Source organism: Petaurus breviceps, unplaced genomic scaffold (assembly GCF_028583685.1).
Source record: "Petaurus breviceps papuanus isolate PSGF00001 unplaced genomic scaffold, PetGlider_PUasm1.0 99, whole genome shotgun sequence".
In the NCBI taxonomy this organism is placed as follows: domain Eukaryota; kingdom Metazoa; phylum Chordata; class Mammalia; order Diprotodontia; family Petauridae; genus Petaurus; species Petaurus breviceps.
In genome coordinates this window covers 13,838,927-13,852,117 of record NW_027187465.1, presented here as the reverse complement: position 1 = coordinate 13,852,117, position 13,191 = coordinate 13,838,927, and the positions used below count along the sequence as shown (strand labels likewise).

The window sequence follows — 13,191 nt, the reverse complement described above, 5'->3', positions numbered from 1 at the left end:
GTACAAGACGTTAATTGATGCTTAATAATGGTCTTATGTTAATATGAAAGGGATAACATGCATTTCAGTATGCAATATGAGGAAGTCGTGGAAGTAACTGATTAAAATTTTTTTTAATTTAAATTTTAAAAAATAAATTAATTTAAAAAAGTTTTTTGCAGTTTTGTTAAAATACAGAGTTTTAGTGTTTAAACCCTCAGCTGTTGTAGTGACTAATTTGGAATAGCTAAAGCATTTTTCATAGAATAATAGATTTTTATGGAGAGGCAGGGTAGTGTAGTAGAATGCTGGGCTTGGCAGCAGGGAGATCTGGGTTCAAGATCTGCTTCTAATTGTGTTACTTATACCTCTTGGGTCATTGGTTTTCAAAGTTACAGTTGCTAAATTAAACTTTTCTCCATTACGTCATTGTATTACTTTTGCTTCTTTTTATTAGTGTAAGTCACTGCCTTTTTTTTTGTCTTATTATCACAGTTTAGCTTTACTCCTTGGAATAAATAATAATTGTACCCACCCACACCTTATAGCAAGCACAGATAAAATTCTGTTTACATTGTAACAGTCTTAAGCTCTTATGCTCTCTCTACTTCCTCCTTTTTCCCCATCTTCTGTGATATATTCTTGGATTCTGCTTTTACTAACATAATTAAAAAAAATACTTCTATTTCCTAAATTTCCTAAAAACATATTAGTCATCTTGAATTTTTCCTTCTTTGGTCATGTTTTTAGTCACTCCTGCATAGCTCTTACTGTGATTCTAAACCACCTTGGAGGTTCTTGTAATATGTTTAGTCTCTCTCGGAGATTATTTCTGTTCCAAAGTCTGGTCCTTGTTTGCTTGTTTATTTTTTCCTTTTTTTTTTTTTTTTTTTTTTAAGTGGGGTTGTTTTTTTTTTTTTTTTTTTTTCTTTTTTTTTTTTTTTTTTTGAGAAGTGGGGATGGTTTTGTCTTGATTTCTTTTAATCTATCAAGAAACATTTATTAAGGGGCAGCCAGGTGGCACAGTGGATAGAGCATTGACCTAGAAGTCAGGAGGACCTGAGTTCAAATTTGGCCTCTTATCAGACACTTGACACTCAATAGCAGTGTGACCCAGGGCAAGTCACTTAACCCCAATCCATCCCCCCCTCCCTCCACCCAAAAAAAAACCACAGGAAAAAAGGAAACATTTATTAATAATTTAACTACATGCTAAGTTTTGTGCCAGGTGCTAGGGACAAAAAGAAAAGAAAATACAGCCCTTTGCCCTCAAGGAGCTTAGATTCCAATAAGGGAATAAAGGTATACACAGAGTTGTGTTTTATCATTGTTTTGGAGCCTCTTTCTTGCTCATTTTTTCTTTGGTTAATTTTCTTGTTATGCTTTTCACATGTGGGTTTCTTCCTTTTTCCATTTCTTTTTTCTTGTTCTGTAATTTTCTTTTTGCCCTTGGTTCTTGTTTTTCATTGGTATAGAGTATTGGCATGACTTACTCAGATACCTTGGGCAGTGACCTGCTATATACACAACAGTCTCTCCCCCCCCACCAGACTTTGGAGCTCTTGTGGGGAGGAGGAGGGGCGGCTGAGGAAAGAGACCTGTAAAGGCAAAGACTTTTTATTCTACATAAAATTATGGTACTTAGTCTTTTGTTTAATACTGGCTTCTCTGTCTTCTGGGAAATTGGTTTCACTTAGCCTTATTGTGACATAAAATACTACTTTCCACTTCACTCTTTCCCACATCTTAACCTTTCACATGAATTACATCAATTCTTCTCTTGAGATTGTTTCCCCTACAACTCTACTTGGCTAGCCATTTTCAGTGTCCTCTTTAAAAATTGTCCCCTTAGCCCCACAGAAATGTCTCCCCTGTTGACCACTTCTGTCTGATGTTAGCTCTGACTTTGGAGGCTACCATCATATTGGGTTCTCTACTAGAAGGTTCTTGTCTTCTCAGCCTCCCACGCTAGGAATTCCCTTTTATGTATTTTGATGTAACTCCCTCTGGACATCAAGAGCATGCACCCTGAGCCAGGTCTGGGATGGACCTGAAAGGGCTTCAACCTCCTTGCACAGCTGAAGTCTTTCCTTTTCATTCAACTTGTTAGTGATCAGCCTGCCTGGGATGTTCCGTCTTTATTGAAATGGGTATTGTGAAATTCTGAGTCAGGTATTTCGCATTATATACCAAAGATAGGTTTCTAGCACTCTGTGTTACTTCTAACAAGTACCAGTGAACATTTACATAATATTTATGTAATATTTATATAGCAATTTTTTTCTCCAGACTTTGGTATTCTTTAGGTAGGAGAGAAGTGCTATAGAAAGTCCCAGTGTCTCATTGGATAGATACAGCCATAGTCTTAAGACAGCACTTAGAGTTTGTACCCTCGGAGCAAAAGAACCTTACCTGACTAAAAAAAAATATGAATGTGGGCAGATGGGGTGGGGGTGGCATTTGTTACTGGTTTATTAATAATATATGGGAAGAGCATTATTGAATTTGTTCATTTTTCTCTCTGCAATTTTGAGGATGTCTTTAGGGTAAATATGAAGCTGTTTATTGGACTGTGAGACACGCATGTGAAACTAGCATTTAGAGTCATTTATGTACTCTGGACAGTCTGGTGCCCATCAGGCGCTGGGGGAAATATCTCTCACCTTCTAAGGGAAAGATTTTTTTTTTTGGTTTGGATTTTTGCTTTTTCTAATGTCAACTATTCTTTTCCAAATAAGGCTTAATCTAGTTTTAAATGAAAAAAAAATATTATTTTCCCAAATTCTCCCTTAAAAATATTAATGCCATACTGACAATTTAAATGCCCATACTTCTGTCTGTATAGAATGTAGCAAGAATATCTGTAAAAAGCCCTGTTGTAGTTCCTTTGGCTTTTAATAATCTGTGTATGAAATTGATATAGTAGTTATGCTTCGTCAGTGTGAGTGGGAACAGTCATGGCTGTCTTCACAGCTGTTGGGTTTTTCCCCTGTTCATTTGCTCAATACCATTGATGCTCCTAAGGGTACCTCATGGTATCTTCTTTTTGTAATTTTTAAAAAATTTTTTGCTTTTTGGAAGGGGGAAGGCAGGGCAATTGGAGTTAAGTGACTTGCCCAAGGTCACACGGCTAGTTTTTATATAAGTGTCTGAGAACAGATTTGAACTCAGGCCCTTCTGACTCCAGGGCCGGTGCTCTATTCACTGCACCACCTAGCCACCCCTTCTTTTTTTGGAGGGCAGTTGGGGTTAAGTGACTTGCCCAAGGTCACAGGGCTAGTTTTTTTGGGTGTGTGTTAAGTATCTGAGGCTGGATTTGAACTCAGGTCCTCCTGACTCCAGGGCCAGTGCTCTGTTCACTGCGCCACCTAGCTGCCCCTCATGGTATCTTCTTTCTAGTACATGGTTCTATTTTGTTCATCATCATACATTAATATTTATTGAAGTTCACTTTCCCCAACCCTGGAGGTTTTATCATTCATTGCCAAAGATGAGGTCATGGAATTTGCCAGAGAGTTGGACCCAGTCTGAGGAAAATTTCTAGAATCATAGATTCAGAGCAGGATGGGACCTTAGAAATCATTTTACAGATGGGGAAACTAAGGTTAACAAAGTCCTCCTTGTTTGAGTCCCCACTTTCTGAAATAAAAACCTGGTATATTGTCAAACACATTAGAAAAGTTGTAGAATTGTTGTCCAATGGGGTAATGATACACTGATGAAATTCCCGCTTGAGGCAGGGCTGTCTTGTCTGTTTGGGTAACTTGTGCCTTGCATTCTCCTGAAGCAGGAGAATGTTTTGGTTTGTTTTAATGCCATTTTCACAATTTATCTGCAGGATGTATCAGGACAAACTGGCATCTCTCAAGAGACAATTACAACAGCTACAGGAAGGTTTGTGTGGTTTAGTCTGTTCCATTATTGAGTAGACTTTGTAATGCTGTCCATTTCTGACCATGTATGACTAATTTCTTCATAGAAAATTTTAAATCTTGGCTAACTTTCTGTGAGTCACCTCTTCCATCTTTGGAGTGCAAGCTCCTTCTGGTGTAGCATACTCACTTGATGCAAATGTATTTTGATATTTTTGATATAATGTTTATTTTTCTTTTTTTGGTCCTGCCTTGATTTCACCTTTGTGGGTGTGTTCCCGGTGTAATAACTCCCTCGGCAAGTAGCTGGGAGCACGGAGGTTAGGTGACTGGGCCATGGTCAGTTGGGCAGTGTGTATCAGCAGCAGGGTTTGAGTCAAAAGCCTTCCAACCCCTTAGGGTCCTCGGCCTCCCTTACCATTAGAAGGAAACATTAAGCTTGTAAACCTGCCTCTTTCAAAAAAGTCCCAGTGCATTCTAAACCAAATGGAAATGAGTTCAGGATTAACTGCAATGCTGCTTCTTTTCCCTGTTGGTTTATAGAGTTGAGATTTGAATATAATACTTTGATTATCTCTGTGCTTGTGGCATCAACAGAGGTGCTGTCACCTTATCTTATATGCCTTTTGGTTCATCTTCAGCAGAAAGAACCACCTTGAATTTGGCTCCATAGTGAATAATTCAGAGGGAGTTACTAGTGTAGCTACATATTTAGGTTCTGAAATGTAATGTAAATATTAAAATAGAAAGGAGTAGAATCCAGTTTGTGAGGTTTTTAATATGCGCTAAATACAGTTGTCTGAAGGATTCTGAAATAGTAGACTAATCTACTTAAATGGGAACTAAAGAGAAGGATTTCAATTGGAAATGCCCACCTTCCCCACTGAAATGCTCAATCTCCCATCTTCCACAGTAAGCATTTTCTATACAACAGTTATATATAGATATATTTTTAGTGTATGTTAGTGTGGATATTTATTTTTCCTTTCAAAGGGATCTCACTTTGGGGGTGCAGTCTATCTTGGGGGAGCATTTTTCAGACTATTTCAGTAGTTACATAAAAGTTAATTTTAGATAGCTTAAATTTTAAAAGTAGGTTGATTTTCAGAGTAAACTTTGTAAATTATTTACATCAGGTACATTACAGGAATATCAGAAAAGAATGAAAAAGCTGGACCAGCAGTACAAAGAAAGGATACGAAATGCAGGTAAGGAACTGGAGCATCTTTACAAAAGTGAAGCGCTCTCAATCTGCTTTTCTTTTTTGGCTTTTTGGAGGGGGGAAGGTAGGACAATTGGGGTTAAGTGACTTGCCCAAGGTCACTGCTTAGTTTTGTGTTAAGTGTCTGCGGTCAAATTGGAACTCAGGTCTTCCTCCTAGCCACCCCTCCATCTACCTTTCTTGAACTAATCTTTGGTCTACAACCAGTTGTCTGCACCAGAGGGGACATAATAAAAGGCCACAAGGCTTCCAGCCATCTGAATAAAATGTATTTGGGTAATGTTTAGCAGAACAAATAATACAGGAGAATAATCGCTTACTGTGTGTCAAGTACAGTACCAATCCCTTTTACCATTACTCTCATTTGATCCTCATAACAGCCCTTTGAAGTAGGTGCTATATCCATTTTACAACTGAGGAAACTGAGACAAACGGAAGTTAAGTGACTTCCCAGGGCCACACAGCTGGGAGGTGTCGGGGGCTGAACTTGAACGTGGGTCTTCCTGACTCTAACCCTAGTGTTTTATCTACTGTACCACCTAACTGCCCCAGTAGAACATAGATATTGTTAATTTGCAGTTTTCTAAATCAATCTGCTGCCCATGGTTTACTGGCCTTGTTTCTATTTCAGTTTGACACTACTGATTTGGCCCATTGTTTAAAATGAATCCCAGGTGTACTTGTGGCAAGCTCAAGACCATAGGCCTGGATTGGGGAGGGACATTGTAGGAGTTGTGGCTGAGAGTCTCTGCTGGGAAGATCCCTTATTGTGCTATTCCCTTCTCCCATGAGAGAGGAATCTCCAGGGCTTTTTGGCCAGTATCAACACTACTGGTGTGAATCTGTAGTTATAGATGCTCAGGAATCAGTATTTTAGGGAGTCCCAAAGCCTATTTCTGGAAATAGAGTGATTCCTTTCTTACTTGATAAGCCTGCGTCTGCTCTGTGGATGCTCTCCTTCAATTGCTTCAAGTTCAGCACATTTTCCCAGGCTTCCCATGTTTTCAAAACAGAAGGATCTGAAGAAGCAGGAAGGTGTCCTTGATCTGTTCCATACCACCAATTCATTCTATGTAGAATGTGTGTGTAGAGGGGGCTCTTTGTATGGCACTGTGGAGGATGCAGAGAACTAGACCACCTGCCCCAGCCATTGGATTGGGGAGATTCAATATTCAGAAATGCAAAATCAAATGAATACAAGCACTGAGTGACAAAATGCTAGTAGAAGAGAAGTTCCTGGTAGTATATAGTTAGATGAGGACCAGATGACGGACCCAGACATTGTAGTTTGTTTCTAGGAGGCAAAGTCCCCTATGGACGTAGAAGTTCTTAGTAAGTTGTTGAATCTGACTCCTCACCTGACATTTTCTGAATGTTTTCCAGGTACCTTGCCTGGCCAGTAGTGAACAAAGTGAAAGACTGGGAAATCCAGGGCTGCTGCCATTGGCTCATTGTAGCACCTGGTACAAGTCACTGAGCCAATTTTTTCCTTCATATCTATTCCTAAAGTGAGATTGATGATAACTGTACCTTTAGAACTGCCTAAGAATATTGTGAGGGCTCCTGAAAACTGATATGTGGCATTTTACATTTTTCCTAAAGGTACTTTGTGAATATTTATGAATACAGAAGAACCCTAATATAGTTTTGCTTTTTTAAAAAAATTCCCTGCCCCAGTTCCTAATCTCTTCCTTTAAATACTTTCCCTGTAAATAAACTTTTTTTGTTTCAAAGTGATATTGCCAGGTATTACAAGAACTACTGTAACTCAGTAGTTGACTGAACCCTTAACAATCTTGTCCTTTACTCATGGACACCTGCTTTAGTGGTAAAACGAACAAATGAGACCCAAACAACCCAAAGTGCTAATTGTCACTTTGCTGTGTAAGTGTGAATTTCCAGGAACACAACTGAACTTTAGGAATTTGACAGCTCAGACTTGTGGCATGATAGTGAGACTGATGGTAGAATCGGACTGACTTCTAGGTGTTTATGGGATTTAGAGATACCATAGCCCAGATGTAGAAAATGGGGCCCAGAGAAGAGAAATGACTGGCCCAGGGTCCACCAGGTCCTAGGATCAGAAGGTGCCTCTGAGGTCACTGTTTCTACCTCCTGGCTTATCTTAATGTGAATGAGACTGCTTTCAGAGTGATGTTCTTAAGAGAAATGACCTGCTCAGGGTTATGGGAAGGATGATGATAGCGCCTCCCTTACAGGGCGGCTGTGAGGATCGCTGTGAGGATCGGGTGAGAGGGTTTTTGTTATATGCTTGGGACAGTGCCTGACACACAGTAGGCTCTTAATAAATGTTTATTCTCTTCCCTTCCACTTCCCTGTATCACACTCCTTTCTGGTTAGAGAGAGGGAAGAACTCCCCTTTTCTTGCTTAAACTCATCCATGGCAGGTTGCTCTCTAGACCCCAGTGGACCAAAATCCTAGAGGCTACCACATGAAAAGAGACTAGAGGCCCTCACGTCTCTTCAGCTTGGGAAGACCAAGGCTGAGAGGGAATGGAGTTGAAGGATTTGGCGCTGGAAGTGACTGTCAGTCATCGCTCCAGGGATTCTTAGCCTTTCTGAATGTGTCATGGACCCCTTTGACTGGTAGTCCGGTGAAGCCTATGAACTCCTCAGAACAGTGTTTTTCAGTTCATGAAATTCAGAGGATTACAATGGGAGGCAATTCTATTGAAATGTATTTATTAAAACATTTTTAATTTCTTAGACCCCTGCTTAAGAATCCCTAATATAGTCCAACCTCTTCATTTTGTAGATGAGGAAACTAGGCCCAAAGAAGGTTACATGACAGGTCATACAGGTATTAAGTAACAATCAGGATTCAAGCCTAGGCCCTCTGACTTTCAATCTGGTGTACTCACCATGTAATTGTTCTCAACACATTAGTATGGATGCACACATACCTAATCACTGAGGAGACCCAAAGCCTAGGAGCTGAGGGGCTGAAATGCCAGGTCTCCTCTGCTCCTTCTCACCCAGGAGGATTTCTGGGTGGTGCTTATTGGCTCTCTTTCCTTTTCTGATCTTAAGTTGGTGACTTGACCACAGTTTCTCTCTGACTTTATCTTGAATAAATAGTTTCAGCAGAATTTGTCAGTCTTGAGTTATTGATTGGGGGCTGGACTACTCTAAATGTAGCAGCATCCCTTTAGGACAATGTCCCACTTAGATGGGAGTGCATACTCTTACATCTCCCCCTCTCCTGTAAATATGTTTGGGGTGAAAACATTTGGTTTGTGGAATCATGCTTTCAAAAAGCAATTACTCTTTCTAAATGATGGCTGACGTTGTCCTGAAAAGGTGACAGAGCTGAGCATATCTCATTGTGTGCTTTATCTCTTTCAGAACTTTTCCTTCAGTTGGAAGTAAGTACCATTGACCTGCTAAAAACGTAAGTTCTCTTGTGACTGACATTTTGTTCTTCTAAACTGGGTGCCTATTCCTTTAGGATTTTCTAGAAGCCTTTGCTGTCTGCTCAGCAGGTTATCACAGGGGTCATGCAATGAGAGTTCACACACCGGGCTTTCATCCTCAGTATGATGGAACTGGCGGTGGATGTTTGATCTGACTTCAGTCTTTCTACCTTTTTATTCTTGGTTGGTGGGCTTTGCTTATCGTCAAAATGGATTAAGAGAGTTGCTCTCCAGTTTTAATTACCCAATTTTAGGGATAGTTGGAATCTGCTTTGAAATGGAATGAACTGTCATTCAGATATGTCGGTTCTCCATCAACCCTTGCTTTTAAAGTAGTGCTGTGGGTAGACATAGAGCTGAGGTGCTGAAGGCTGCCGGAGAGACTGCTGCATTCATTCCTTTGCACCCCATCTTGTGTCTGCTTGTGGGACAGACAGGTGCTTGTGGTTTTGGCATTCGCGTGTCGTTCATATGAGTGCCGAGCCCAGTCTCGTATCTAGCATAAGCTGATTATTATCAGCATGGATATGACTTTTTTCCTGGATTGCTGATTCTCTTCCTTTATACAATTAGCAAAAGAGTTTTATTGATGCTGAGGGTTTTTTTTTTTTTAATTTTCAAGTATTTATTTATAATTTACATGTTTACTTTTAGTTTACAACATTCCGTTCCTCATCCCTTGAGTCCATCCCCCCGCGCCACCCCATGGGGGCATGCAATCCTATGCAGGTTCTATATATACTTTCATATTAAACGTTAGTCAAGTTGTAAAGAAGGACTATAACCAGTGGAGTGAAAAGAGAGAGAAAAGAAATAAGACAAAGCAAGAGAGAGGATGCTGAGGGTTCTCATTACAGCATCATTTCTCTTTCATTGTATCTTAAACTGATTTTACCAAATCATAAAAGGAAGCCTGACTTCCTTTAATTGTTCACTTTTGGACTAAATTGGAATATAAATGTTTAATCATTTTTCTTCTTTGAAAAATTTGATATATTTCTAAAAAATTCCAAACTTAGGAACCATCAGCACAAACATTCATTTGCATAAAATAAGACCAGAAACGTCAAATTAGTGCCTTTTTTAAGAGTGAAAAAGCTGTGTGATCCTCATTGTTTTTGGAGTAACTTCTGTCATGTCTTTGGGTCAGACCAGTGAGGCCCTGGGAGCCGATGTACAGGAAGCTACTCAGTGAAAGATGTCTTTAAAGAAGCATGTGACAGGAATCTGAACAAAGGCTGAGTGCCTCTCTTCCGACTTTAGACTTTAACTGGCAGACCTGCAGGCGGGCAGGCCGCTTGGGGGGCTGCAGCGCCTGCTGTGTAGAGGTGGGAGGGGAGTGTCAGATCCGTCAGGGAGAGCTGGCCTTGAGCTGGCCTGTTGGCAGTTGTGACCTCTCTCTCATCCCCTGTTCCTCTTTCAACTGCCCTAGACAGAACAGGTGGAGAGGAATTACATTAAGGAGAAGAAGGCTGCTGTGAAGGAGTTTGAGGATAAGAAGGTGGAACTAAAGGAGAGCCTGATTGCCGAGCTTGAGGAAAAGAAGAAGATGATTGAGAATGAGAAGCTGACCATGGAGCTGACGGGAGGTGCGACGGCAGGGGGACGGGGGGCCCTGCTGACCTGTAGCAGGGGGGTGGGGCCCCGCTGACCCGGAAGGGTGCTGCCTCACTCTCCAGCTCATCGCTTTTTTCTTGTATTCCTCCTCCTTAGGATATTAGCTTCCACCATCAGAATTACTGGCCCCAAGCAGGTCAAATCATTTTCCTTTGTTTATATGGCCCCTACGTTGACTGCTTTTCTTGATCTTGGGAAGAATATTGCGTTTGGGGTTAGAGGCACTGGGTTTAAATCCCATTTTTCCTGATATACCTGTGTGGCCTTGGGGAAGTGACTCATCTTCTCTGGGCTTCAGTGTCTTCCTCTGTAAAATGAGGAAATTGTATAAGAATGAGGAATTCTTAACCTGTTTTGTGTTACAGACCTGTTTGGGCTGTGGACCCCTGTTCATAATAATACTTTTAGGTGCATAAAATACATAGGGTTATAAAGGACTATAGTATATTGACACTTAGCAAAGTATTGTGGGTTTTTTTCTCCCCCTGAAAACCCAAGTTGCTGGGGTCCAGGTTTAGAGCCCCTGGACTAGGTGATCCATCCAGTTCTAAATCATAGAATTAATTCTTTGACCTAAATGCCTTTGGGAAAGCGTCTCTTTTTATTATGACTATGGTATAGGAAGTTTGTCTACCTTAGGGCCCACATGGGTGTCAGCATCACGTAAAGAACGCTAAATTGGGAGTCAGAAGACCTGAGTTCAGATTCAATTTTGGCTATGACTTAGCTCTTTGGTTTAGTCACTTACTTTCTTGGCCTTAGTTTTCACATCTAGAAAATGAAGGTGTTGAACTAGATGTTCTCTAAGGTACCTTTCTGGCTGGCTAGGGGGCACCATAGTGCAAAGAGTACCAGACCTGGAGGCAGAAAGATTCATTTTCTTGGGTTCAAATCCAGCCTCAGACACTTACTAGCTTTGTGACCCTGGGCAACTCACTTAACCCTGTTTGCCTAAATTTCTTAAAGTCAGACATGACTGAAAATGACTGGATAACAACAAGGTCCCTTTTAGCCCTGAATTTTTGTGACTTATTATTAGTCTCTAGACTAGACTAGGTCCCCCTTCTGCTCGTGACTTTTATCATGGATTGAAAAAGTAAAATGCTGTTCCAGCAGAAGGAGCTAAAGCTGAATGTTTTCTGTGGAGGTGGCAAAGTTAAATTGGCCCCGGATCCAGCTCCCTACCTCCTCCTTCTAGGATTTATTAATCTACATATGGGAACTCAGCAGGGTGTAGGCAAGTTTAAGTGAGAGGCAGTAAGGGCTGACTCCCGTCTGTTGCCATATGTAGACTGATGAATCCTAGAATGATACAGGGCGGGAGCTGGCTTGAGGTTAGTTTCTTGGAACTTGGCATAGTTTCGCTTTGTAAGTCCTACCAGAAAAGTTAAGATTGGAGTTTTAGGTCTGGCCTAAGCAGCTAAAGTGATAAGCCTTTCTCTTGTGTAGTGCTGGCCAGAAGGTGTGAATGACTGCTTTGTTATTTTTTAAAGCCTTCATTCAGAGCCCCACCATCTCAACTGCTGTCTTTGTGATTGACTTTGAAACCAAAAAGAGTCATTGAGAGCTGGGTACTCCATGCCAAGACTTGTCCTGTAATGCATCCACATACTGTCCATCTCAGTTATGCAAACTTGATTCCTAGCTTGATTCTACCTCCAGAGACGTGTTGGGCCTCTTTAAAAGTACAGAATGGTTGGCTCTTTGAAAAATTGGTTGTGATAGATTGCTTACTGAAGGGTTTTGCAAAAGAAATGGCTTCTCTAGATGCCTTTCAGAGCCCACAGTAATATATCTTATGTGTGGGTAGTCTGGAGAGGGAGCTTTGAACAGCAGTCTCTTATTTTGTACTTGCTAGAATGTTTTTTTAATTAGACTGATAACTGTGCTGGCCCTATCTGTTACTCAGTTTGCCTGCCTGTTTCTCAACTTGCACCATTTTCTTTGCCTGTGGTTAAGGCTGGCACTGCTACGTTATCGCTCTCTGCTCTACCTACCAGATGTTCATGTGATTTCATTAGGCAAGTGGGAAATAGAGCCAGCTCATAGACTCTCCCCTTCCATCTGCAGGGAGGAGGATTATCATCTTACCTGTGATTTGGCATCAGGATTGTTGAAGTGAGAGATGCATTGTCAGGCCAGGCAGTTCCTGCAGTTCCTGCCAGATTCCAAACTGGGTCATGGGGCATCCTCAGTGACTGAGAGGATGAGTCCAAATGGAAACAAAAGACACCTGGAGGGGCATCATTTTTTACTCAATAAAATAGATTACAGAGGCACATTTGAATCCAGGCAGGGACACTAAAAGTACCAATTTCTTTCCTCAGGCCATTTGGTACCCTTGGTGTGGAAGGCACTGCCAAGGTAATAACTGATTGTCACAAATAAAGGTATTGGGGCCGGAAGGATAATTAGCCTTTCCACAGATGGTGATGCTGTGGTATTGAATTAAAGGCCTGATTGCATGCCTGTAGCTGAGTGACTTGTCTCACCTTTATGGACCAGTGCCATCCTTGTTCTGCTGAGATCTGCCCAGAAGAGAGATTTCCTAAAAAGAAGGCCTTTACTTGTGAATATGAAGAACTCAGTTTTTCAGAAATAACTGGGCTTTGGAGCTGGTGAGACTCTTGGCTTAGATGACCTGCTCCTTTGAAAACAGAATTGCTGGGGTATGAGTTGCTGTCTTAGAATGTGGCCTTGGTGACTTGCTCCATTTACATATCCTTGACGAACATTTGTAGCCCAGGCTGCATTGACCCCCAAGCTTTCTGCTTAAAGGACTGTGGGGAGTGCTGCACACTGTGGTGGAGATGTACAAAGCGAGATGGGTTTTTCATGCTGTGTGGAAGGGAGTGAATTGAATCAAGACAGGCTGCGGGTCTCGGACTTAGATTGAAGCGGGTTCTGAAGCAAGGAGTTACAGCTAGCTGTGCCTTCTTTTGTGCTCCATGGTTGACTTTTTGGGCTGCTTTAGGTTGTCTGCCTTTTCTTTGTCCCTTTGGATATTTGTAATCTTAACTCTTTCATCTCAGCTTCCTATGCAAATTCTCTCTGATCATGGCCTCTA

The 13,191-nt window shown here is 41.2% G+C and overlaps 1 protein-coding gene across 2 annotated transcripts in view; it reads left to right on the top strand.

Moving 5' to 3' along the window:
* The window catches only part of SUDS3 (SDS3 homolog, SIN3A corepressor complex component), a 45,263-nt gene that overhangs the window by 10,438 nt on the left and 21,634 nt on the right, over positions 1 to 13,191 (top strand). For both annotated transcript variants that reach the window (XM_069081558.1, XM_069081557.1), the window contains exons 3-6: positions 3,818 to 3,873; positions 4,988 to 5,059; positions 8,440 to 8,459; positions 9,940 to 10,096. In XM_069081558.1, coding sequence (XP_068937659.1) covers positions 3,818 to 3,873; positions 4,988 to 5,059; positions 8,440 to 8,459; positions 9,940 to 10,096 — 305 coding nt within the window. The remainder of the gene's footprint in view (positions 1 to 3,817; positions 3,874 to 4,987; positions 5,060 to 8,439; positions 8,460 to 9,939; positions 10,097 to 13,191) is intronic.